General features: G+C 36.9%; 1 protein-coding gene across 2 annotated transcripts in view; it reads right to left on the bottom strand.

The window, feature by feature from the left end:
• The window catches only part of COG5 (component of oligomeric golgi complex 5), a 284645-nt gene that overhangs the window by 49047 nt on the left and 209256 nt on the right, over positions 1–26342 (bottom strand). For both annotated transcript variants that reach the window (XM_082399763.1, XM_082399764.1), the window contains exons 12-14: positions 26037–26241; positions 18882–19043; positions 16821–16920 (exon numbers count right to left, since the gene is read on the bottom strand). In XM_082399763.1, the coding sequence (XP_082255889.1) occupies positions 16821–16920; positions 18882–19043; positions 26037–26241 (467 nt within the window). The remainder of the gene's footprint in view (positions 1–16820; positions 16921–18881; positions 19044–26036; positions 26242–26342) is intronic.

Genomic DNA, 26342 nt, shown 5'->3' with positions numbered 1-26342 from the left:
ATGCAACTAAGGCTTAGAATTACCAACATATTTACCAATTGTTTGTGCTTACTATTCCTTTTTGCATTTCAATCCTTCCTTTAGAGTTAGATTTCCTCCTTCAGTGTTCAACCATGAAAGGGCTTCCCTTTCACTCAGAGTGAAGGCCAAAGCCCTCACTACCATCCTGCAAGGGCTGGCATGATCTAGAGTTGAGGTTAGAGTTTCAAGGATATTAGAGGGGCTCACAGGAATTCTAGGAAAGCCAGAGCATTTAGTCAGTCTCTAGTCTCCCAGTATCCAGGAATCCGGGCATATAAGCAAGGCTGAAAAGGCAGAGTGCTTAGAACTTGAGGCCCTGGGCAGAAGGTGCCACTTCCCGGTGATATTACCAAAGTCTACAACTAAAACTGCTTCAAACATCTACCAGACTTCTGTTGGCTTTTAAGCCACTTGTACCTGCCTCCTCAGCCCCACTGATTGTGATCAATCCCTTTGGCTGCTAATTAAATTCTTTCTTCTGTTTAAAACGCTTATCGTAAAAAGTGAAACAGAGCTAACTGGAAAGTATAAACTGAAAAACAAAAGCTCTCCCTGCACATCCTTAGTCCAATCCTCCAGGGTCATACACTAACACTTTCTTGTGGTCTTCTATTTAAAAAAGGAAAAGGAAATAGAAAAGTCTTTATAAAACAGCATTCATTTTATATATCTATCTTATTTACAGGTGGGACTACTAAATGTAATACTTTCACCTTCTTTTTCTAGCCTAATAATATACCTTCAGACTTTTCCAAATGAGCACACAGAAATCGTCACAAGACTACAAAGTATTTCTCTCACTGATTTGTAACTAAACTCCAAACTATTAATATTTTCTTGAAGTGTTTTATTTGTATGCTTAAGAAAGGAAGGAAGAGGATCTAAACTCCCCGGAGTGCAATATTCCTTGTCATTACTGTTACTCGTTGAAGGTCATTAGAATGAATACAGTTAGAAATTAGATTTCCCAACTAAATAGGGTTCTTGGCAAAGAGAGGGTTTATATACGTTTTGAATTAACAGAAGTGAAACATCTATATGCGAAGTGAAATAAATCAAAGACAAATACTGTATGATATAATTTATATGTGGAATCTCAAAAATACAGCAAACTAGTGAATGTAACAAAAAAGAAGCAGACTCACAGATACAGAGAACAAATTAATAGTTACCAGTGGGGGTGAGGGGAAATATAGGTGTAGGGGATTAGGAGGTACAAACTATAAGGTATAAAATAATCTACAAGGATATATTGTACAACATGGGGAATAGGCTTCCTTATTATTAGGGTATAGAAGCTCTCAAATTTCATCCCTTTTTGGGAATTCACTGTTTTTATCCTGTGATGCCCTAATGCACATACACAATATTAAAAAATTAATAAATTTGTATTCTTTTTCTCCTGTTAACTTGCCTATTGTCAGTTTATTTCATAAACCCAGCCATCAAACCTAGAAGGGTGGAGGGACAGTCTTTCTTCCCCTACATGTACAATGATTTTACAAAAGTCACATATAATTCTAGAACAGGCTTTTGGCTTCACTGATTTTTCTCTATTGGTTTTGTTTTCAACTTGAGTGATTTCTGCTCTCACCTTTATTATTTCCTTCTGTAAACTGCTATGCGGCGGGGGTGGGGGGCTTCCCTAGTGGCACAGTGCTTAAGAATTTGCCTGCCAATGCACAGGACATGGGTTTGAGCCCTGGTCTGGGAAGATCCCACATGCCACGGAGCAACTAAGCCCGTGCGCCACAAATATTGAGCCTGAGCTCTAGAGCCTGCGAGTCAAACTACTGAGCCTGTGTGCCACAACTACTGAAGCCCACGTGCCTAGAGCCCGTGCTCTGCAACAAGAGAAGCCACCACAGTGAGAAGCCCGCGCACCGCAACAAAGACCCAATGCAGCCATAAATTAACTAATTAATTAAATAATTAATTAAATTAGGGGAAAACAAAAAAAATCCGCCTGCCAATGCAGGGGACACAGGTTCAAGCCCTGGTCCGGGAAGATCCCACATGCCATGGAGCAACTAAGCCCATGCGCCACAACTACTGAACCTGCGCTCTAGAGCCCCCGAGCCTCAACTGCCTGAGCCCACGCGCCGCAACTACTGAACCCATGCGCCTAGAGCCCGTGCTCCACAACAAGAGAAGCCAGTGCACTGCAACAAAGAGTAGGCCCCGCTCAATGCAACTAGAAAAAGCTCACGTGCAGCAATGAAGACCCAACACAGCCAAAAAAAATTATAAATAAAATTAAAAAAGAAAATTAAACTGCTATGGATTTAATTTGTCTTCTTTTGCCCTAGTTTCTTGAGGTGGAATATTTGAACAGTAATTTGGGACCTTTTTTTTTTTTTGCCCCCCATATAAGCATTTAATGCTATGTATTTCCCTAAATTAACTGCATCCCAGGAAGTTTGCTATGGTATATTCTCATGTTTATTTAATTCAAAATATATTTTTACATTTCCCTTTTGACCCAGAGATTATTTGAAAGTATGTTATTTAATTTCCAAATATTTGAGAGATTTTCCAGATATTTTTCAGTTACTTTGAGGGGAGGAGTCACAGACCTCTTTGAAACCTGTTACAACATTTTTCCAGAAAAAACTCATATAACATTTTATAATTTCCTGGGGTTCACAGATCCCCTGAAAACCCTTCACAGAACTCCTAGATTAGCAATTCCTACCCTAAGACATTGAAAAACGGTTTTTAAAAAAGGTTGTCCACAAAGGAGAAAGAATATTTTCTGGAGCCCTATCACAGAGAGAACACTTTCCATATGTACCATATTTTTAGGTATGTCTCAGAAAATAATCTAAATTGGCACAAGTTCATACTAGTGAGTTTAGTAAAAGTTAGCTGCCAAAAAGTTAGCTGCTATGTGCTTGATATAGTAAAGGGAAAAGACAATCAATAGTTTCTAAGATGCAAATGAGTTCTTTTATACTCAAATGCAGTGAATTTTAGTTTGCATCCTAATTTTTAAAAGAAAGTGTCTTTTTGTCATTTTTTTCAAATCAAGACTGCTGTTTTTCTGCTGATAAGAGAGAGCAGGAGCACACAATCTACAGGTAGACAGCAATGCATTTTCAGCTTTTCAGCACCTTGAAGTTACAAATATGTCATAAAATTCAGAAGAAATACGAGAACTAGCCTAGTCCCTTGAAAGCTCTCAGAGGCTCCTCTGTGAAAATTGTCTTCCTCTATGGTTACTCCGTTTGTCCCCGTTGCCTGGGGGTTTTATAGTTGCCCTTTCAACCATGCCTCCCTCCCGACCACTACCACCACAGTTCTGCAATTCAAAATCACGTCTAATGCTGGTGGCTCAGAGATCCCATCACACTGGATATTGTAAGAGCCAATCCCTGAGCGTGTTTTGGCTTTGGTTCCATTTGCAAGGCCATCTTGCCTTGTGTCACACTAGGCTGATACCTATGGCAGCCCTAGGAGGTAAATATAGGTTTTCTTTCTATTTTATTTGTAAGTGTAGCTATATCTTTGTCATTTTACTTATTTGTATGACTGTGCGTACTAGGGAATAGGGTACTCTGAGTGAATCACAGCCTAACCCTGACTAAATGCTGCCAACTTTCTCTCCTAGAAACATACTTTAAAATAGTATAATTTTTAAGTATACATTAGAGAATTAAATTATATTCCTATACCTTGAAACAGGGATAAGATTATACCTTCTTGATCACTAAGATGCTTGAAAAGATATAAAAGCTCTATAGTTTTAAGATCACTTCCAATTCCAGTAAAAATGGACCAGGTAATTCAGACTAATCCTGTCAATGGCAACATCTAGAAAAGCTGAATTATATATTTTAAAAACCTTCATGGTATCAAAGTGCTAACATGGCAGTGAAAACTCATGGGGGCCTGATCCAAATGCCCAGTTTCTTTTCAAGTCTCTAATTACTTCTTGTACTTTCTGGAGTTGACATGGAAAATTGTATTTGTTTTATTTGTTCACATTCTGAAATAAAGGAAGAAATAAATGAAAGTATATTTTGTAATGAAAGACATAAGGAAAAATAGGAGAGGGGAAAAATTAATATTATATGCTTGTGGTAATGTAAACAAGTTTAGGACAACAAAGATTCAAGAATACAATATATGATAAGGGAACAAAATATATGTCATCAAATAAGGCCATACAGAAAAAGGCTCATAATTTTTAAAAGTAAATTAACATTAATTAAAATCATTAAGTAAATTATCATAGTAATGAATTTCTAACTTCTTTGGGCTATGAAGCTGATAGTCATATGCCATAAAAATTTCATACACACTTAGGAGTAAATATTTGCAAATCACGTATCCATACAACTCAATAAGCAAAAACCAGTCTGATTGAAAGATGGGCAGAGGATCTGAAAAGACATTTTTCAAAGAAGATACCCAGATGGCAAACAGGTACATTAAAAAGTGCTCAACATCACTAATCATCAGGGAAATGCAAATCAAAACCATAAAGAGGTATCACTTCACATCTGTTAAAGTGGCTGGTAAGAAAAAGATAAGAAATAACAAGCACTGGTGAGGATGTGGAGAAAAGGGAACCCTGTGCACTGATGGTGAGAATGTAAACTGGTACAGCCACTGTGGAAAACAGTATGGAGGTTCCTCAAGAAATTAAAAACAGAGCTACCATACGATTCAGCAATCTGAAGAAAATGCAATCACTATCTGGAAAAGATATATGCACCCCTATGTTCACTGAAGCATTATTTACACTAGCCAAGATGTGGAAACAACCTAAGGGTCCATGGCAAATGAATGGATAAAGAAAATGTGGTGTATATGTATAATGCAATATTATTCAGCCACAAAAAAAGAAGGAAATCCTGCCATTTGTGACAACATGGATGGACCTTGAGGGCATTATGCTAAGTAAAATAAGTCAGATAGAGGAAAACAAAAGCCCTTTGATTTCACTTATATGTAGAATCTAAAAAACAAAACAAAACAAACTCATAGATACAAGAGAACAGATTGGTGGCTGCTAGAGGTGAGGGGTAAGGGGTGGGGGAAATGGGTGAAGATGGTCAAAAGGTACAAAATTCCAGTTATAAGACAGTAAGTCCAGGGATGTAATGCACAGCAGGGGGACTACAGCTAACAATACCGTATTGTATATTTGAAAGTTGCTAAAAGAGAAAATCTTAAAAGTTCTCATCACAAGAAAAAAAAAAAGTTAGGTTGTGCACCTGAAACTAATATAATGTTATGTATCAATTATATCCCAATACATATATACAAACAAATATTTTTAAAATTTAATACACACTATTAGGATTCAAGTAGGGAGATTAGGGCATTGGGAATTAAAAAGAAAAGCTCATTAACTCTCTTTTTCTGTTGCCAAGTTCCCAACTTGGCTTTGTGACAGACGGCATAATTGGCCCCAGTCCTTCATCTCTTTCTGCAGCCATATCCTTTGCTACTTAATATTGCACTGTGGCTGGGTTGCTTTGGTGAGCCAGACTTACGGGGCTATTTTCTCTCTTGTGCCTCTGCCTTCACAGTGAGATCAAGGTCAGAATAGCCTGCTGCAGGATTAGAGACATGAAGAACAGAGTATTAACTATGGTTAAAGCCAGCCTAGATCAGCAGCTAGCCTGGTATGGAGTAAACCCAGCCAAAGTCAGCAAAGTCACCTAGCTGCCCCTCACAGGCCCCAAGACGTATAAGCAATAAATGCTTATTGCATGCAACTCAGATTTTGTAGCTATTATACAACAATTTTGTGGCAACAGTTAAACAGACTTTCACAGACTTTAACTGACGACTGCATTTTTAACTTTCTGCTGAAAATATTTCCTAATTACAACATCATTATTTGACATTTCTCTGTGTCTTCACTATGGCCTACTGAATCTTAGACAGCATGACTACTTACTACTGACCTGAAACAGCCCCCAGAAAATCAAGCTCTTACGAGCCTGGGAAGCAAGCCAGAGAGCTGTCTTAACGAAAAGAAGGAGTGATCCTAAAATACACCAACATAAGAAGAGAGGTAAGAAAGGGTGGAAAGCTGTCTAAAGAATCAAGAGGGTAGGTAACCCAAGGGATCTGTGTATTTGTATTACAGCTAAAGCGCGTTTGGTTCAAGAGAATCTACTGATACGTTTCCTCTGCTTGCGCCTAACATAAAAACTCTTCCAAGCGATTTCATATTTTTAAAAAAATCTACTACTTGAATGTTAATAACACAGGCTATTACCATATGATATTATATGGAGCAGTATCCAGGTAGACGACATTTAAATCTGCATTAAACAATCCTTTTAAAACTAAAAAAGTTAAACTCCTATGTTTCTATATCATCATTTAAATATCACACATGCAGGTTTTCTTCCATTATAAGAATGTCAAGTCTCTAAACTACTTGTTAATTATACAAAGAATAAAGTGTATATTTACAAAGCTTTTAAAAAACCCTACGGTCGTCTAGAGCTACTGACCTCATCATACACAGCTACTGGCCTGCACTGAAGCTGAAACCTCCCCTTAAATGTCATCCTTATTATTGTTTCAAATGGTCTGCAACCTAATGAAATGCCAATCTACTTTTTCACAATTTATAACATTTGACATTTATACTGGGATTCTATATGTCATGCCCAGAAACCATCAGATAATAGTTATTATTAGAAAATGCCCTAACAATTTACCTTTTAAAAGGAATACTTACTAGTATTATTTGCCTATAATTTTGTTATCACAATAGTTTGTAAGCTTATATATTATCAAGGTATCACAATAATTCCCTTAGATAATAATACTTTAATTTTCTTTTAACATATAGAGAACAAGGAAAACACTGATTCAAATTTGTGATAGCAAGGTCTAGTGACATTTTCTACTAAAGTTCACATTTCAGAACTATACAAATTACCAATATATCACCATTATATAATCAATTTGTTCAATCACAAAATATTATGATATATACATCTATAGGTGTGTGTGTGTATTTGGAACATAAAATTCTACTTAGTAAATTAATTATAACTTCACAGTTGCTGTCAAGACAAATGAGTAAGAATTCTTAAATGAAGACAGTCTAAAAAAACACTGATCTCATTTTCACAAAAGAGCACCTTGGAAACATACTAAATTAAATACATGTTAAAGGAAGTAAACCCTAAGACTTATAACTCACATGTGCGAATTCAAGGCTAAATCCCTGTTATTTCTAAATTAAATCACTAAACCATCTAAATATCTGCTACCATCTGAATGTTCGTACCCTCCGCCCATCAATTCATATGTTGAAACCTAATGCCCCAGGTGGTGGGAGTCTTTGGCAGCTGATTAGGTTATGAGGGCAGAGCGCTCACGGATGGGATTAGTGCCCTTATAAGAGAGGCTTGAGAAGGCCCCCTTGCCCCTTCTACACTGTGAGCTTACAGAATAAAGACAGCCATCTATGAACCAAGAAAGGGGCTCTCACCAAATACCAAATCTGCTGATGCCTTGATCTTGGACTTGCCAGCCTCCAGAACTGTGAGAAATAAATTGCTGTTGTTTATAAGTCACCCAGTTTAGGGCATTTTGTTACAGTAGCCCGAATGGACTAAGACACTATCTGTTAAGAATAAAGAAGTAAATATACTATGCATGTATTAAAATAGCAGACATAGATATCTATGTTATATTGTAAAGTGGGTAAGTAAATCACAAAACAATACTACTTAAGTAAAAAAGAAAGATGTATTTGTGTTATGGTACAAGAGAGTTTTAAAGCTTGGTCTAGACTCAAATTGGAGTTTGAATGCTAGTTTCAAGACTTGCCTGCCGGCATTGCACTTTTAGCAGTCTATATCGGCCAGGCTACTAAGCTCTCTCAGCTTCAATTTCCACATTTTGTAGTGGCGGATTGATACTTCCATTTCAAGGGCTGTTGTGAGATAAATTAGATAATACATTTTAATGCCTTGGCACAATCCAAGCCACTATAGATGTTTAATAATGGTAGTTATTTTTATGGCCCTATCCTAACCTTAAAAAATGAATTCTCTGGTACCATTTAAGAGTCAGAAAGAAGGATGTAAGGATTTGTCCCTATAGAGCTTTAGGTTTTTATGACACATAACTCTGGTGATTAATAACAAAGAAGACTTAGAAAAAAAAATACATGTGTAATGATAAAATAATTTCAGATTATTATAAGCAAAATATATGTACTATGTATATAACTCATATATGTTATATTCTACTATATCCTAAGACATTCAAATAATAAGGTTGAAAAGAAAAACATATAGCTTTTTTAGGCATATGAAAGAATATATCCGAAAACACATAGTGAGTTTCGATGGCCATAAAGATGGTCCACACAAAGGATCAACTTGAGAAATCCTTTTACCATCCTTTCTCCTGATGTGAACTAAAGCTATAGTTAAGCATGATAAAATGTTCTGATAGCAAAGAAACTTCCACAACTAACCTTTAGGAAAATAAATTTAGGATTCTGGAAAGCTGCTCATTCTACATTTCAAGTTTTGTATTTTCAGGTCGCCCTTTTAAAAAACACACTGTTGTTAAAATTCTAGCTTTCCTTTATTTCACAGCTTAAACATTCATTAATGATCTGATTTCTGTCACTTTTCAACCTTGTGGACTTGAGACTTAAACATCTCACCTATAAAAAGAATTCTCCCTTTACAGACATACCAAATTTCAAGTCAACATTTCCACTTACAGATAGAGTAGATATTCTACTTTAAAACGTGTTTCAATCTTGCTCTCACTAAAGATTTAACACTTGGCTATTTTCTTCTCAATGTTTTCAGTGAAGTAATTATAAAGGAAGAGGAATATGGCAAGATCAAAGAACAAAACTTGTCAAATTTAAAAACAGAGAGGAGTGGCAGAAATAGTGTTATTAATAGCCAAAAAACAAGAGATGAACATTAAAACCTTACTTGTCATTACTCAATAATATTTAAAATAATAAACATATGATGCTCTTTGAACTGTTATTTAATGCTTAGGCTTTCTTTAAACACTAAAATGAAAGTAGAAAAGTAAAACTACCTTAAAAAAAATTCACTTAAAAAAATTTTAATAAACTGTGAACAAGATGGTGGAGTAGAAGGATGTGCTCTCACTCCCTCTTGTGAGAATACCAGAATCACAACTAGCTGCTGGACAATCATTGACAGGAAGACACTGGAACTCACCAAAAAAGATACCCCACATCCAAAGACGAAGGAGAAGCCACAATGAGACGGTAGGAGGGGTGCAATCACAGCAAAATCAAATCCCATAACTGCTGGGTGGGTGACTCACAGACTGAAGAACACTTATACCACAGAAGTCCACCCACTGGAGTGAAGGTTCTGAGCCCCACGTCAGGCTTCCCAACCTGGGGCTCTGGCAACGGGAGGAGGAATTCCTAGAGAATCAGACTTTGAAGGCTAGTGGGATTTGACTGCAGGACTTCAACAGGACTGGGGGAAACACAGACTCTACTCTTGGAGGGCACACACAAAGTAGTGTGCACATCGGGACCCAGGGGAAGGAGCAATGACCCCAGGGAAGACTGAACCAGACCTACCTGCTAGCGTTGGAGGGTCTCTTGCAGAGGCAGGGGGTGGCTGTGGCTCACCGTGGGGACAAGGACATTAGCAGCAGAAGTTCTGGGAAGTACTCCTTGGCGTGAGCCCTCCCTGAGTCTGCCATTAGCCTCACAAAAGAGCCCAGGTAGGCTCCAGTGTTGGGTTGCCTCAGGCCAAACAACCAACAGGGAGGGAACCCAGCCCCACCCATCAGCAGTCAAGTGGATTAAAGTTTTACTGAGCTCTGCCCACCAGAGCAACACCAAGCTCTACCCACCACCAGTCCCTCCCATCAGGAAACCTGCACAAGCCTCTTAGATAGCCTCATCCACCAGAGGGCAGACAGCAGAATTAAGAAGAACTACAATCCTGCAACCTGTGGAACAAAAACCACATTCACAGAAAGATAGACAAGATGAAAAGGCAGAGGGCTATGTACCAGATGAAGGAACAAGATAAAACCCCAGAAAAACAACTAAATGAAGTGGAGATAGGCAACCTTCCAGAAAAAGAATTCAGAATAATGATAGTGAAGATGATCCAGGACCTCGGAAAAACAATGGAGGGAAAGATCGAGAAGATGCAAGAAATGTTTAACAAAGACCTAGAAGAATTAAAGAACAAACAAACAGAGATGAACAATACAATAACTGAAATGAAAACTACACTAGAAGGAATCAATAGCAGAATAATTGAGGCAGAAGAACGGATAAGTGACCTAGAAGACAGAATGGTGGAATTCACTGCTGTGGAACAGAATAAAGAAAAAAGAATGAAAGGAAATGAAGACAGCCTAAGAGACCTCTGGGACAACATTAAACACAACAACATTCACATTATAGGGGACCCAGGAGGAGAAGAGAGAGAGAAAGGACCCAAGAAAATATTTGATGAGATTATAGTCGAAAACTTCCCTAACATGGGAAAGGAAATAGTCACCCAAGTTCAGGAAGCACAGCGAGTCCCATACAGGATAAACCCAAGGAGAAACATGCCGAGACACATGGTAATCAAATTGGCAAAAATTAAAGACAAAGAAAAATTATTGAAAGCAGCAAGGAAAAACGACAAATAACATAAAAGGGAACTCCCATAAGGTTAACAGCTGATTTCTCAGCAGAAACTGTACAAGCCAGAAAGGAGTGGCATGATATACTTAAAGTGATGAAAGGGAAGAAGCTACAGCCAAGATTACTCTACCCGGCAAGGCTCTCATTCAGATTCGATGGAGAAATCAAATGCTTTACAGACAAGCAAAAGCTAAGAGAATTCAGCACCACCAAACCAGCTCTACAACAAATGCTAAAGGAACTTCTCTAAGTGGGAAACACAAGAGAAGAAAAGGACCTACAAAAACAAACCCAAAACAATTAAGAAAATGGTAATAGGAACATACATCTCGATAATTACCTTAAATGTGAATGGATTAAATGCTCCAACCAAAAGACACAGGCTTGCTGAATGGATACAAAAACAAGACCCATATATATGTTGTCTACAAGAGATCCACTTCAGACCTAGGGACACATACAGACTGAAAGTGAGGGGATGGAAAAAGATATTCCATGCAAATGGAAATCAAAAGAAAGCTGGAGTAGCTATACTCATATCAGATAAAAGAGACTTTAAAATAAAGAATGTTACAAGAGACAAGGAAGGACACTACATAATGATCAAGGGATCAATCCAAGAAGAAGATATAACAATTATAAATATGTATGCACCCAACATAGGAGCATCTCAATACATAAGGCAACTGCTAACAGCTGTAAAACAGGAAATCGACAGTAACACAATAATAGCGGGGGACTTTAACACCTCACTTACACCAATGGACAGATCATCCAAAATGAAAATAAAAAAGGAAACAGAAGCTTTAAATGTCACAATAGACCAGATAGATTTAATTGATATTTATAGGACATTCCCTCCAAAAGCAGCAGATTACACTTTCTTCTCAAGTGCGCATGGAACATTCTCCAGGATGGATCACATCTTGGGTCACAAATCAAGCCTCAGTAAATTTAAGAAAATTGAAATCATATCAAGCATCTTTTCTGACCACAACGCTATGAGATTAGAAATGAATTATAGGGAAAAAAATGTAAAAAACACAAACACATGGAGGCTAAACACTACGTTACTAAATAACCAAGAGATCACTGAAGAAATCAAAGAGGAAATCAAAAAATACCTAGAGACAAATGACAATGAAAACACGACAATCCAAAACCTATGGGATACAGCAAAAGCAGTTCTAAGAGGGAAGTTTATAGCTATACAAGCCTACCTCAAAAAACAAGAAAAATCTCAAATAAATAATCTAACCTTACACCTAAAGGAACTAGAGAAAGAAGAACAAACAAAACCCAAAGTGAGCAGAAGGAAAGAAATCACAAAGATCAGAGCAGAAATAAACAAAAAAGAAACAAAGAAAACAATAGCAAAGATCAATAAAAATAAAAGCTGGTTCTTTGAGAAGATAAACAAAATTGATAAACCGTTAGCCAGACTCATCAAGAAAAAGAGGGAGAGGACTCAAATCAAAAAAATTAGAAATGAAAAAGGAGAAGTTACAACAGACACCACAGAAATACAAAGCATCCTAAGAGACTACTACAAGCAACTCTATGCCAATAAAATGGACAACCTGGAAGAAATGGACAAATTCTTAGAAAGGTATAACCTTCCAAGACTGAACCAGGAAGAAACAGAAAATATGAACAGACCAATCACAAGTAATGAAATTGAAACTGTGATTAAAAATCTTCCAACAAACAAAAGTCCAGGACCAGATGGCTTCACAGGTGAATTCTATCAAACATTTAGAGAAGAGCTAACACCCATCCTTCTCAAACTCTTCCAAAAAATTGCAGAGGAACAAACACTCCCAAACTCATTCTATGAGGCCACCATCACCCTGATAACAAAACCAGACAAAGATATTACAAAAAAAGAAAATTACAGACCAATATCACTGCTGAACATAGATGCAAAAATCCTCAACAAAATACTAGCAAACAGAATCCAACAACACATTAAAAGGATCATACACCACAATCAAGTGGGATTTATCCCAGGGATGCAAGGATTCTTCAATATACGCAGATCAATCAATGTGATACACCATATTAACAGACTGAAGGAGAAAAACCATATGATCATCTCAGTAGATGCAGAAAAAGCTTTTGACAAAATTCAACACCGATTTATGATAAAAACCCTCCAGAAACTAGGCATAGAGGGAACTTACCTCAACATAATAAACGTCATATATGACAAACCCACAGCAAACATCATTCTCAATGGTGAAAAACTGAAAGCATTTCCCCTAAGATCAGGAACAAGACAAGGATGTCCATTCTCACCTCTATTATTCAACACAGTTTTGGAAGTCCTAGCCTCAGCAATCAGAGAAGAAAAAGAAATAAAAGGAATACAAATTGGAAAAGAAGTAAAACTGTCACTGTTTGCAGATGACATGATACTATACATAGGGAATCCTAAAGATGCCACCAGAAAACTACTAGAGCTAATCAGTGAATTTGGTAAAGTTGCAGGATACAAAATTAATGCACAGAAATATCTTGCATTCCTATACACTAATGATGAAAAATCTGAAAGAGAAATTAAGGAAACACTCCCATTTACCACTGTAACAAGAAGAATAAAATACCTAGGAATAAACCTACCTAGGGAGACAAAAGACCTGTATGCAGAGAACTATAAGACACTGATTAAATAAATTAAAGATGATACCAACAGGTGGAGAGATATACCATGTTCTTGGATTGCAAGAATCAATATTGTGGAAATGACTATACTACCCAAAGCAATCTACAGATTCAATGCAATCCCTATCAAATTACCTATGGCATTTTTTACGGAAGTAGAACAAAAAATCTTAAAATTTATATGGAGACACAAAAGACCCCGAATAGCCAAAGCAGTCTTGAGGGAAAAAAACGGAGCTGGAGGAATCAGACTCCCTGACTTCAGACTATACTACAAAGCTACAGTAATCAAGACAATATGGTACTGGCACAAAAACAGAAACATAGATCAATGGAACAGGATAGAAAGCCCAGAGGTAAACCCACTCACCTATGGTCAACTAATCTATGACAACGGAGGCAAGGATATACAATGGAGAAAAGACAGTCTCTTCAATAAGTGATGCTGGGAAAACTGGACAGTTACATGTAAAAGAATGAAATTAGAACACTCCCTAACACCATACACAAAAATAAACTCAAAATGAATTAGAGACCTAAATGTATGATCGGATACTATAAAACTCTTAGAGGAAAACATAGGAAGAACACTCTTTGACATAAAGCACAGCAAGATCTTTTTTGATCCACCTCTTAGAGTAATGGAAATAAAAACAAAAATAAACAAATGGGACCTAATGAAACTTCAAAGCTTTTGCACAGCAAAGGAAACCATAAACAAGACCAAAAGACAACCCTCAGAATGGGTGAAAATATTTGCAAACGAATCAACTGACAAACGATTAATCTCCAAAATATATAAACAGCTCATGCAGCTCAATATTAAAAAAACAAACAACCCAATCCAAAAATGGGCAGAAGACCTAAATAGACATTTCTCCAAAGAAGACATTACAGATGGCCAAGAATCACATGAAAAGCTGCTCAACATCACTAATTATTAGAGAAATGCAAATCAAAACTACAATGAGGTATCACCTCACACCAGTTAGAATGGGCATCATCAGAAAATCTACAAACAACAAATACTGGAGAGGGTGTGGAGAAAAGGGAACCCTCTTGCACTGTTGGTGGGCATGTAAACTGATACAGCCAATATGGAGAACAGTATGGAGGTTCCTTTAAAAACTAAAAATAGAATTACCATATGATTCAGCAATCCCACTACTGGGCATATACCCAGAGAAAACCACAATTCAAAAAGACACATGCACCGCAATGTTCATTGCAGCACTATTTAAAATAGCCAGGTCGTGGAAGCAACCTAAATGCCAATCGACAGAAGAATGGATAAAGAAGATGTGGTACATATATACAATGGAATATTACTCAGCCATAAAAAGGAACGAAATTGGGTCATTTGTTGAGACGTGAGTGGATCTAGAGACTGTCACACAGAGTGAAGTAAGTCAGAAAGAGAAAAACAAATATCGTATATTAACGCATATATGTGGAATCTAGAAAAATGGTACAGATGAACCGGTTTGCAGGGCAGAAACTGAGACACAGATGTAGAGAACAAAGGTATGGACACCAAGGGGGGAAAGTGGTGGGGGGGTGGTGGTCGTGGTGTTAATTGGGCGATTGGGATTGACATGTATACACTGATGTGTATAAAATGGATGACTAATAAGAACCTGCTGTATAAAAAAAAAATGTGATCATATGTATTCTATTGGAAAGAAGCAAAAATAGACCATGCTTACTGTCTAAAAAAAAAAAAAAATTTTAAGTCAGTGACTTTCTGTTACCCTTTAGCACTGTAGGATGATAGGCCTGAGTAATTTAGGGTCACAGACTATTTGACCAACAGCATCAATTCAATCCAATGTTTTTGGTATATTTTAATTTTGTTAAAGCCTTTTGCCGCCACTGCCTTAACTGAAGTCACATGTTACATTTACCACTGCCCCCGCCTGACACAGAAGAGTGATATATTTTCCATATATATGCTGGCTCTTCTTTATAATGTTGTTTTCAGGTGGGACTATCTCATAAGGATATTTTTTTCCTGACACTTTCAGTAATTACGCTGAACTCTACTGGAGATAATACCGAATTTCATTTATAGCAATAAACCATGTTTTTAAAAGTAATAAGTATCATAATAAAGCTTCTATAAAAAAAATTTGAGAGAAAAATTAGTCATCTAATTACCTACAAAGAGCGTCCATGGTCTCTGTAGGGCCAGTTTTCAATAAACAAAGTTAAAAAAAAAAGATGCTTCTAAATTATTTGTCAAGGCTGCAAGAATAATTGAGTAGAAAATAGCACCATATTAATATGCAAACACAATGGAGCCATCCATTGGAACTGAAAGCAGGAAGGTCTCATGAAATGACTGTTAGCACCAAGGATCATTTTATGCAAATTCCTTAAGTTCAGTTTGTTACCAACCTACTCTAAAAATTATTCCAGAACCAGGTAGAACTACTAGGATATAGGTAAAGCCAGATTACAATTGACCCTTGAACAACATGGGTTTGAACTGGGAGGGTCCACTTACATGCGGATTTTTTTCAGTAGTAAATACTACAGTACTACATGATCCACAGTTGGTTGACTCCACCGACGCGGAAGGGATGACAAGGGGATCCACGAATACGGAGAGCTGACTATCAATTATACATGGATTTTTGACTGCAGGGAGGGTAGGTGCTCCAACCCCCAAGTTGTTCAAGGGTCAACTGTACTTCATTTTACGATGTTTCAATTGGAGCAGTCAGGGAAGCCAAACAACAACAACAAAAAAACATGGTTGGCTATCCCTATAATGACAGTAGAGATACCACATTTTGGCACAATCTCTAAAATTAGTCCATCAATGACAGTTAAAGATGTACTAAAGCCTTACTCCTTGGATTTCAGTTAGCATACATATCTACTAGTTAAATATGTATGCTTAACTTTAAAACATTAATGTAGAGAATTAAGATTATGATTCAGGCATGCAGCTATTATTTTAAATATATGCAAACAGCTGTTTCGAAAAGAGTAATTTTGGAGCTAAACTTCCACAGTCTAGGGTTAGAACCTTTAGAAAGTAAATCAACATTTTTCTTTTACAGTTTTAAGCACTTCACTTCCTCCAATCATTTTCTGATGGTTCAAGTCAATTTCACACTAGGTAACAGCACATGAATGATATCTGGAGTGAGTGGTCTCATGACAGGAAATTTGATCAATTTGAAATAATTATACTTAAAAATATACATAATTTAGCCCATAAAGTGGCACATGCATTTTTTAAAAAGTCTTATAAAACCTGCCTGCATTTTGTAAGTGTAGCAATGGTAGGAGGGTCAATTTTTAAGAGGTAACATTTTTTTCTGGTTTAAATTCATAAGAAAGTTTCAAAAATTCACTATAAAATTTTCCAGTAAATTAATATTCAGTCAATTCAATATTTATAGTTAGTCAAGTATTGTGTAATTAGTAATTTTAAACAAAATCATGAAAGCTTACAGAAGGGATTATCACTTACCAGCTGCTCCGATTTTACACCATACAACTGGATGGTCTTTACGACGTTTTTTGACACAGCTAATGTGAGGTCTGCATCAACAGCAGCTACATTTAGTTCACTAGAGAAAACAAAAACAGACTTTAATTATTAGCAACACAGTTCATCAACAAAGTAAAGAGCAACATATAAACCTAATCCCAATAAACAATGTGGTGATTTTTTTTATAGATTTCACTGGTTGCCTCCAAGAACTGATTGCACTGTTTCATTTTCCCTCCTAAATACAGCATTAGGAAAAAGTGCTCTAAGACTGTCTGGTTAATGACCAGTTTTTCATTAATAAAAGCACGTCATGTGTGAGTTCAGGCTGTGATTAAGAGAGTAAATTGTGTGCAGATTTTTCAAGTAGCACTCTTGTTAATACTGATAAGTGCAATTAGAGACACTGCATGTCACAGACATCTGCAAGGAAATGACAGCTCTTGAATGGAAATGGTGACCTTGGAAGGACAAAGGCTAAAAATATAAATTACAAGATACATAAAGATACTCAGTTTCTGTAGAAATTATGCCAATTCATGCTATTTTGATAAAATAGCTTTTTAAATATATCAAAAGCATAACAAGGATTTAACTTGAAATTTTAAAAATTTGGATTCTTAAAGTATTTCTTTGTCATGCTTATTTTCAACTTTAACATTGGATTAATTGGGACATTTGAGGTAATTGCAAAAAAAAGTATTTACAAAGACCACGGGAAGTTAACTTTTTAAAAGTTAATTTTTAATTAAGAGTTAAAAATTGGATGAAAATGCACATACAAGTAGAAAGCAAGAAAAGTAATTATTGTCTCTCAAGTAGCAGAATAAACCTTGGCACTTACCAGGTTGCCTTTATGAAGAAAGTGAAGGACTTTAAAACAACATCAGTGCTTACTATGTGTGACAAAAATGCCCTTTCATATACCAGTGAGACATAATTTTATTAAAGTTCACTTTCACATTCTATTAAACAATGGCATAAGTATGCTTCTTCAAGTCCCACCTTACAATCGATCACAGCATTGTCAAACTGCACCGGGGAATGGGAGAGATACCTCTTTAACATGTCCATAAACAGGTAAAGAGATCAAGTTCAATCCATGACCAGTTTTGCCACTACCACATGAAACAAATAACGGAGACATTAGGGTATAATCATCTATAGTCAGGACTTTGGAAAGTCAAGATAACTGTGGAAAGATTTAGGATCAAGATGCTAGGCAATTTCGACGCTGTATTTAGATAGCTACGCATATTATACCTGTGGCTTTTTAGTCGTACTCTCACATGCCTCAGAATCACCATCTTCAAATTTGTCATCTAAAAGAATCTAGACTTTTATACCTTGGTTCTATATTGCCTAACTACTAATTTTACTCCTCAAAATGTTCACCTATAAATGTATAGACCTACTGTTATGACAACTTGTTATTATGACAGGAACTGAGATAGTCTCAACTGCAGATTAACCTGGGGGGGTCAGTAAAATGTCTAAAAGCAACAGTATAATACATTGTCCACAACCATTCAGGTGGCACCTCTGCTAGCGTATCTTCCCTTTTGAGAGTTTTAAAAGCTGTCACATTCACTTAGAAAGCTTAAAATAGCAAACGCAAGTAGACTAATCAGGATTATAATCCTTGTACACCATGAAGTACTTTCTGGATTTAAGATAAAAAAAAGTTGATCTCCATGCTTTAGCTTCTCAGTTTGTAAGATTATTTTTATATTAACTTTCCTATGTAATATTAGAAATTTACTATGGCATAAAGAATTAGGTTGTTTTACTTTGTATCCTTGACAAAATACAGAATAATGATAATTGACTATTTTTAGACTGTATTTAAATGGTTTTGTTAATTGGAATCTCAAGTATTGATACTTACTACATGTGCACTCCCTCAATGCAAAACTCTTGATTTAATTTCCAGACTAATTATTTGAATAATTTGAGATAAATTAAAGATGTACTGCCATTATACATGACTAACAAATGTGGCAGGCATTTTATGGCATGCCATTATATGAAAATACATACCTTGCTATAGTTTTAATGATACCTTCAAGTTCATCGGCAGAAGGAGGATTACGACCACCAGGGGGAAAAACCAAGTTGATAGGATCAAAGAGTCGAGATAAGGATTTTGATAGATAAGCAGCCTCATAGGGTCGTAATGAGTCTTTCAAAGCCTTTCCTGGACTGTGGGAACAAAGTTTATTAAAAATGAACTTAAATTATACAAAACTAAGTGCTAGTGTATCAGGTTGTAAATGCCTTTCTTAAAAACATATCTCCTATATAAAATGTAACTCTATATGAAGAAAAGAAAAAATTTTGTTTAAAAATGTATAAATATATTTACATAATTAAATGCTTACTAAGAACTCAACATTTTAATTTATACATAATTCCTGGGCATAAATGTTATATAATATGCACCAGTACCTACTGTAGTAAGTTTGTCGCTTGAAACTAAAAGAGTAACACTGTAAAATCTTGTTAATTCTAATGGGGCCATGCCTTCACTTAGCATGTTTCTATAGAGCATACAAGAGAGGCAAGTCTGCAGAGACCTGCTCCCACCAGCTCAACTCTTTTCACACACAACAGCTGCCCTCTCACGAGCTCAGTGCCTAAGAGGGAAGTATACAGGTGTAGGGTTTTATCAGCCTTCTGATGCCAAAACTGATACTAACAAGAATGAGGACAAAATAAAAAGTGCTTGTGCAAGTCCCACAGTCACCCCAATACTCCCAATTGTAGTTCTAAGTTAATTTGTTTTACAACACTCTTCACAAACTAAAATTTAGCCTACTAAACACTTCTTTCCTCCTCAGTCCTCCTATGTCTTCAGTTATTTCTGTTGATTTTCATTTACTTGTCCAACTATTGGATCTTATATTTTACCTCTGACAATTACTATCAAATACCTATAACCATATAATTAACTCTATCTTCTCACATCACCCCTGTTTATGATCCTTCTACTGGCCTTTCCATTATCTTAAACAAACAAACAAAAACAAATCCCCCTTCACCCTAAATGTTCATCTTTAAAACATCTGACCTGCTCCTTCAGGTATAGGAAACTTGGCTTTCTCCTTTTCCACCTTCGCTGGTCAACTGACAAGACCTAGAGGTCAGAACGCTCTTGGCTCCTACATCACAATTCCACTCTTATCTCTTAACACTTTCTCATTCAATAAGTATTTCACTCAACACATAGTTCCTGAGAATACTATGTGCCAGCCCTCATTGAGTGCTGGGAAGATAGAGATGAAATTTGCTTTACAGTCCAGTGAACAAATGTGCAGGTAAAGTGTGAACTGTAATAACTTCCATAACATGATGAGAGAAGACCACAATGGGAACAGGGAAGAACTAGTGCCTAAATGTGTCTGAGGCAATCCTCTACTGAAGTCCACGCCAGCTATTTAAATGTCTTTCCTATTTTTGCTCTGGTCATTTACTGAGCTTAAGAAGCCTCTTCTCTCTTCTGCAGAAATTTCAGCACTAAATTATAAGTACGAACATTCTCCTTGTTCTCCAAGGATCCTTCCAGAAGGTCCTGCAGCTCTACTCCAACACCAAAGCTGCCAAGGCCCAGCTGGCTATCTGCCAGCAGCCAACCCTCAAGTAGCTCGCAGGGGAGAAGCAGCTCTATGCCAACATGTTTGAGAGGCTGGCTGAAGAGGAGAGCAAGACCAAGGCTGCGGTCGCTGCCGGAGACCAGCCTGCTGACACAGAGATGAAGGAGGAGCAGAAGAACGACATGGCAGGGGGCCGGCCACAGGTGGAGGCAAAGCACAGCCTCACCCCAGCCCTGCTCCAGCGGCTGCTGGCCTCCCCTGCTCCCTACCTTACTCCACCCTGTTAGTTTTGGGAAACCTGAAGAATCTGAGGGGGGGAAAAAAAGGATCCTTAGTGATTACAATGTCAAAACAAACAACTTTTCTAAAACCTGTCCTGTACTAGAAGTCTACTTTCATTTTAGCTTTACTATGGAGCTTCCATGTTTGAGTCATCGTTTTGAACTGCTCTACCTCTGACGTCTCCAAGCTCGAAGACAACTTTCCACGCCCCCACTTGCCGCTATCTCCTTCCCGCCTACAAATTCTCTCAAATGTCTACAATTTGCCAGGTACTTCCTAGATGCGGGAAATGTAGCAATGAAGTCAGTTAAAAAAAACTCCCTGTCCCCTTAAAGAGACTTCTGAGAACACAATATTGTAAATCAACTCTACTGCAATAAAAACTAATAAAAAAAAAAAAGACTTCTGAGAAACACACAAAAAAAGAAATAAAATTTTTAAATGAGTTAACTATGGAATACAATGGAGAGTAAAAAATTCTAAGAGAAAAAGGAAGTAAGGAAGCCAGAGACCGTTTTTTTTTTTAATCCAATTTTACATAGGGTGAGGCAAGGGAAAGCTTCCTGAGAAGATGTCAGGGAAAAGAGGGAGCAAGTTATATAGATTTCCAGGGTAGGCGCTTTCTATAGGGAGAGAACAAGATCAAAGGCCCTGAGAAGGGACTTAGACCTGGCTGCGTTTGACAAAAAGTTAGAGAAGCAGAGCACTTAAGTGACAGGAGAACAGTACAAGATGAGGTCTAAGAGAAAACAGATGGAACAAATCATGCTGGGCTTTGTATATCAATAAAAGTGCTAGACTTTACTCAAAAGAACTTGCTCTTTGACCTTACAGTGATCAGCGCTACAGAACCCTACGCTCATCCTCCATCAGCCCACCATTTCAAGGCGCTCTCATTAGCATCCTGATTTTTCTCATTTGCCTTCCTTTCAAAGCTCTTACGAAGAAAATCGCATTTAGATGGCCTCTGTATCTGCTGCCAACTTTCCATGTATTGCAGAGAAAAAGTGAATCGTTTGTATTAAATGTTTATGCAAACCTCTTAATTTCAAGACGACCTGAAGCTCAAGGTATTAAAATTCTACTTCTGCAGCCCTTCACTCTCCACAGCTGACCATCTGCCTCAACTTTACACTAAGACCAAAACCACTGGCAATGATACTCATCAACCTGACGCTAGCGTATTTTTTCCTTTGTAACTTCACCTACCCTCGGCAATTTTCCTCTTATCCCAAAGAAAGAGTAGCTTTATTCCTTTGTTCATATCAAAACCTCTCAGAAGAATTACCTACCTCCTTCTTTCCCGTTCTCTCTTTTTTTTAAAACTGCTTTATCAAGATTTAATTTACATTCAATTCAACCATTTAAAGTGTATAATTCAATGGTTTTCAGTATATTCACAGGTATGTGCAACCATCACCATGCTCAATCCTAGAACATTTTTATCACCTTCAAAAGAAAACTCATATCCTTTAGCTTTAACCCTTTACCCCCCCTCACCCCATCCCCAGCCCTAAGCAACCACTAATATGCTTTATATCTCTATAGAATTCCCTATTCTTAACTTTCATAGGAATAGGATCATACAGCATATATGGGTTTTATATGTGGCTTTTTTCACTTAACATAATTTTTTCAAGGTTCAGTCATGTTGTAACACATGTCAGTTCTTCATTCCTTCATTCATATGTGGATATATCACATGTGGTTACCCATCTGTCTGCTGATGGACATATTGGGTGATTCTATCTTTTGATGATTATGAATGCTGCTATAAACATTCATTACAAATTTGTGTGTGAACACATTTTTAAGAATTTTTTAAAATTTGCTTAATATGCTTTGTTTTTATCGTGATAACATATACATAACACATGGGTGTTGTGCACAATAAGGAAGCACCCACCTATTGATCTCATCTGTCTGAGGCTTCACTGCAGCTAACTGGCAACTGAGGGCAGGATGAGAAACGCTGCAGTTCTGCTCTTCTTAGAAAGAAAGCCCTCCAGTTAGGAGTGGCGGGGGAGGGATTCCTTTGTTCTTGGCTGTCACAGTCCTGAGTGGAGCCTATGCCTTGCTGAGCTGGGAAGAGGGAGGGAGGAACAACAGTCTTGGTTCTAATATCACAGGCTCTTACGGAATTCTTTCTACCGAATTTTCATAGACTTTCTTGAGTCGATGATTTTTCATTTGTTGTTTGCTTTTAAAACCATTTCCAGACACTTCAAATTGTTTGGTTTTTAATAGTTTTCACCAGACTCACTGTGGGGTGGGTCAGCGGAGTGGGGACGGCTGTCATCCCAGAAGTCAATCTCCTCCCATTCTGTCTTTCATCAATTCTAATAATGCTTTTGATCCACCATTCCACATCTAGGCCTTGAACAACCTTATTTTGGTATATCAAGAGGTCACTTCTCAGTCCTAAGCTTCTTCACCTTTTCAACAGCATGTGACACAGTTAACCATTCCTCCTCTGACTGAAATGAACTCATTCTTTGGAGTTCCACGTAACTTTCAGTTTTCCTCGTATCTCACCATTTTTTTTCTTCTTAGTCTTGCAGGCTGCCACTCCTCTGCACAATCTATAAATTTTGGAGTGCATATCTTGGGCCAAAGTTCCCTTTTCTCTTTATATGTATCTTCCCTATGGAATCTCCTCCAGTCCCATGATTTTTAAAGATCTGCAGAGTGATGACTCTCAAATATGTATTTCTAGCCCTGATTCACATTCAACTACATTTTCAACAACTCTGTAACAACTCAATTTGCATCTTTGATTCAACAGTTTCAAAAGAAAAACCTTAACACTACTCGATGGGGAATTCCCTGGCAGTACAGTGGTTAGGACTCCACGCTCTCAACGTGGAGGGCCTGCGTTCGATCCCTGGTCAGGGAACTAAAATCCCACAAGCCGTGTGGCATGGCCAAAAAAAAAAAAAAAAAAACCCACTAACAAACAAAAACGAAACAAAACAAAAAACCACCACTCGATGCAACGTCTTCCAATCATTAGGCTTCTCCCAACTTGTCCACACATATCCTTGATTCTTCTTTTCCTGTCAAATGCGAGCTACCAGCAATTTCTACTGGCTTGCCCTCTACACTATATCTCGAATCAATTTGACCAGTTCTCACCATCTCATCCACTCATCCTACTTCAAGCCATTATCATTTCCTGTCTGGATAAACAAAACAGCTTCTCTTTCAATGTGGTGACGCTCCCCCTTAGTTGTCCACAAAGAAGCCAGCATGCTAATTTTTAAATGTTTATCAGTTCCTATCATTCCTCTGTTTAAAAGCAAAGGTTTCCAGTGTTTTGAATAAACTCTAAACCCCATATCATGGTGAGTAAAGCCCTACATGATCTTACATTCCCCTCCTCTCTGACCCAATTTTTTACCCCCCACTCTCCCTCATTCTTTGTGTTCAGCTTTCTATTTCTCAACCTCCCCATCTTAATTTTCTCAGACTCTAAATTTGCTCTTCTCTCTGCCTGCAAAAATCTTACTCCAAATCTTCCATGGTTGATTTCTTCACATTATCTCGATCTTGGGTCAAATGTTACCTTTCCATAGAGGTCTTCTCTGACCACCCTATATAAAACACTGTCACATTATCTTGTTTTGTTTTCTTCATAGCAAGAACAGCTCTCAAAAATTCAGCATGAATACTCGATGATGAAAAATGTTATGTTAACCTGGTTATTTGTGCCTTGATTCTATTCAGATTATTCTAAGGTCTCGTTCCATTCATTATCTCTTTTCTTCACTTTATCTCTCCACTGGCTACTTCTATCTATAAAAACTCTCAGCTTTCCCTCTATCATTAAAAACAAACAAACAAAAAAACTTTCCTTTGGCTCAGCTACCATGGTCAAATTTATGTTTGTTTCTTGCCTCACTTCTCAAAAGAATATATAAATCATATTGTCATTGTTTCCTTATTATATCCTCATTATTTTTTGGTTTCTTAGAAGAATATAGGTCATAAGTCCTCTTCCCCACCTTACTGAAGTCAGTCTCCAAAAGGTGATAATGATGTCCCAAAACACAGTGGTTTTTTTTCATTCTGATTTTTTTCTCTACATTGCATTTACTGCCTTTCCTCTATCCCCACGAGTAACATATGCTCATTTTAAGTAAAAGCAGAAAATACAGAATAAAAACTCTACCTCTTGGACATAAAACACTATTACCTTGTGCTATGTACATTTCCAGAGCTTTTCAGTGCCAACATATGAATTCAAAAATAAAACTAAGCCAGAAATACAATGATACTATATATGCTATTTTGTATACTTAAAAAAACCTTAATACATTACAAGATCTTTGAATATCAACAGATAAATTTTCAGTCTTCTTGTCCCCTCTTTCCATTAGTCCTCACCTAATCTCCATGTTTAGCATGAAAGAGTAACTGAAGAGAACAACAGCGTCTCCTTCTATCATACCAGCCTACCCTTACGCCACTTGTTTTCCCAGTCAAAACTTCCTCTATTTTACCAGTCAGAACTTCTTACTACAGTGGATACAATTCAGCTATAAGTATTCAGGAGAAAAATTTTTTAAGATAAACATTAAAATAGCACTCATAAATCTAACCTTTTTCTTACAAGGTCAGTGATCAGAATCTACTGCTACTTGAGTCAGTCTCATCACAATAAATGATTCTAGTGTTTAAAGATGGTGTGCAAGCCAATCAATTGATTTGGTACTCAAAGAGAAATCTGAAAACAATACTCTTTTTCAATTTAGGAGGAAAGCTGGCTGGTTTAAGCTTATTGAGATGGTACAATTTTTCCGACGTGGCTTATAAATATGGCTACATATACTGTACTTCATGAATAATCTAAGAGATTTTCAGGTTTAATTTTGACTGTACTTAGTTTTTTCCCACCAGACGGAGAATCTATCCCAGCATAAGATTTATTTCCGCTATAGTTCCTGAACACACCATTTCCTTTTATATCACATTTATGCCAGTGGTCCATCAATAATGATGCTGTCTGATGTAATTACAGGTTACCTTATAATATCAATTAAATGATAATGACCACATATGCTCATCTCTTAGCTTCTATTCACCTTAATTGGTGATATACTTTAAAACGAATCTTAATCAGGAACCAGGCTGCTCAACTAAGGATAGATATCGACTTCTTCAGTTAAAAGTGTTGTGAAGTCTTTTAAACTAAATAAATAAATAGTAATCATTACAAGTATTCACAAAGATAAGCGTTTTCCCATTTTCTAACTTATAATAAAAATAAAAGACAAAATCCTTAACAGGCCAACAAACAGGTTTGATTAAACAAACATACTCATAATCTGGCTTCTTTGGTATGAATATGTCTTGTGTATCATCTTCCATGTGTTGTAAGTCAGCATAGAGGTCTGCAGTTCCACTTGAATTAAAATTTCCTTGAATACTTTGGCTGTATTGTTGAAGACGCTTCCATAAGTCATTATAAAGACGCAATAATTTAGGGTATTCTCCTTCAAATGCCTGTTTCAAAAACATAGAAGCTGCCAAGCAAAACAATAAAATGGATTAGATAAATGATAAAAAATAAAATGTAGCAAATAAAAATTTCTTTTGTATGTGAAGATGGTGCCAGAAATAGCCT

This window comes from Balaenoptera borealis, assembly GCF_965194805.1.
Source record: "Balaenoptera borealis genome assembly, chromosome: 7".
Taxonomy (NCBI): Eukaryota; Metazoa; Chordata; class Mammalia; order Artiodactyla; family Balaenopteridae; genus Balaenoptera; species Balaenoptera borealis.
The sequence above is the reverse complement of the archived record's forward strand: the minus strand, read 5'-3'. Positions and strand labels throughout refer to the sequence as shown.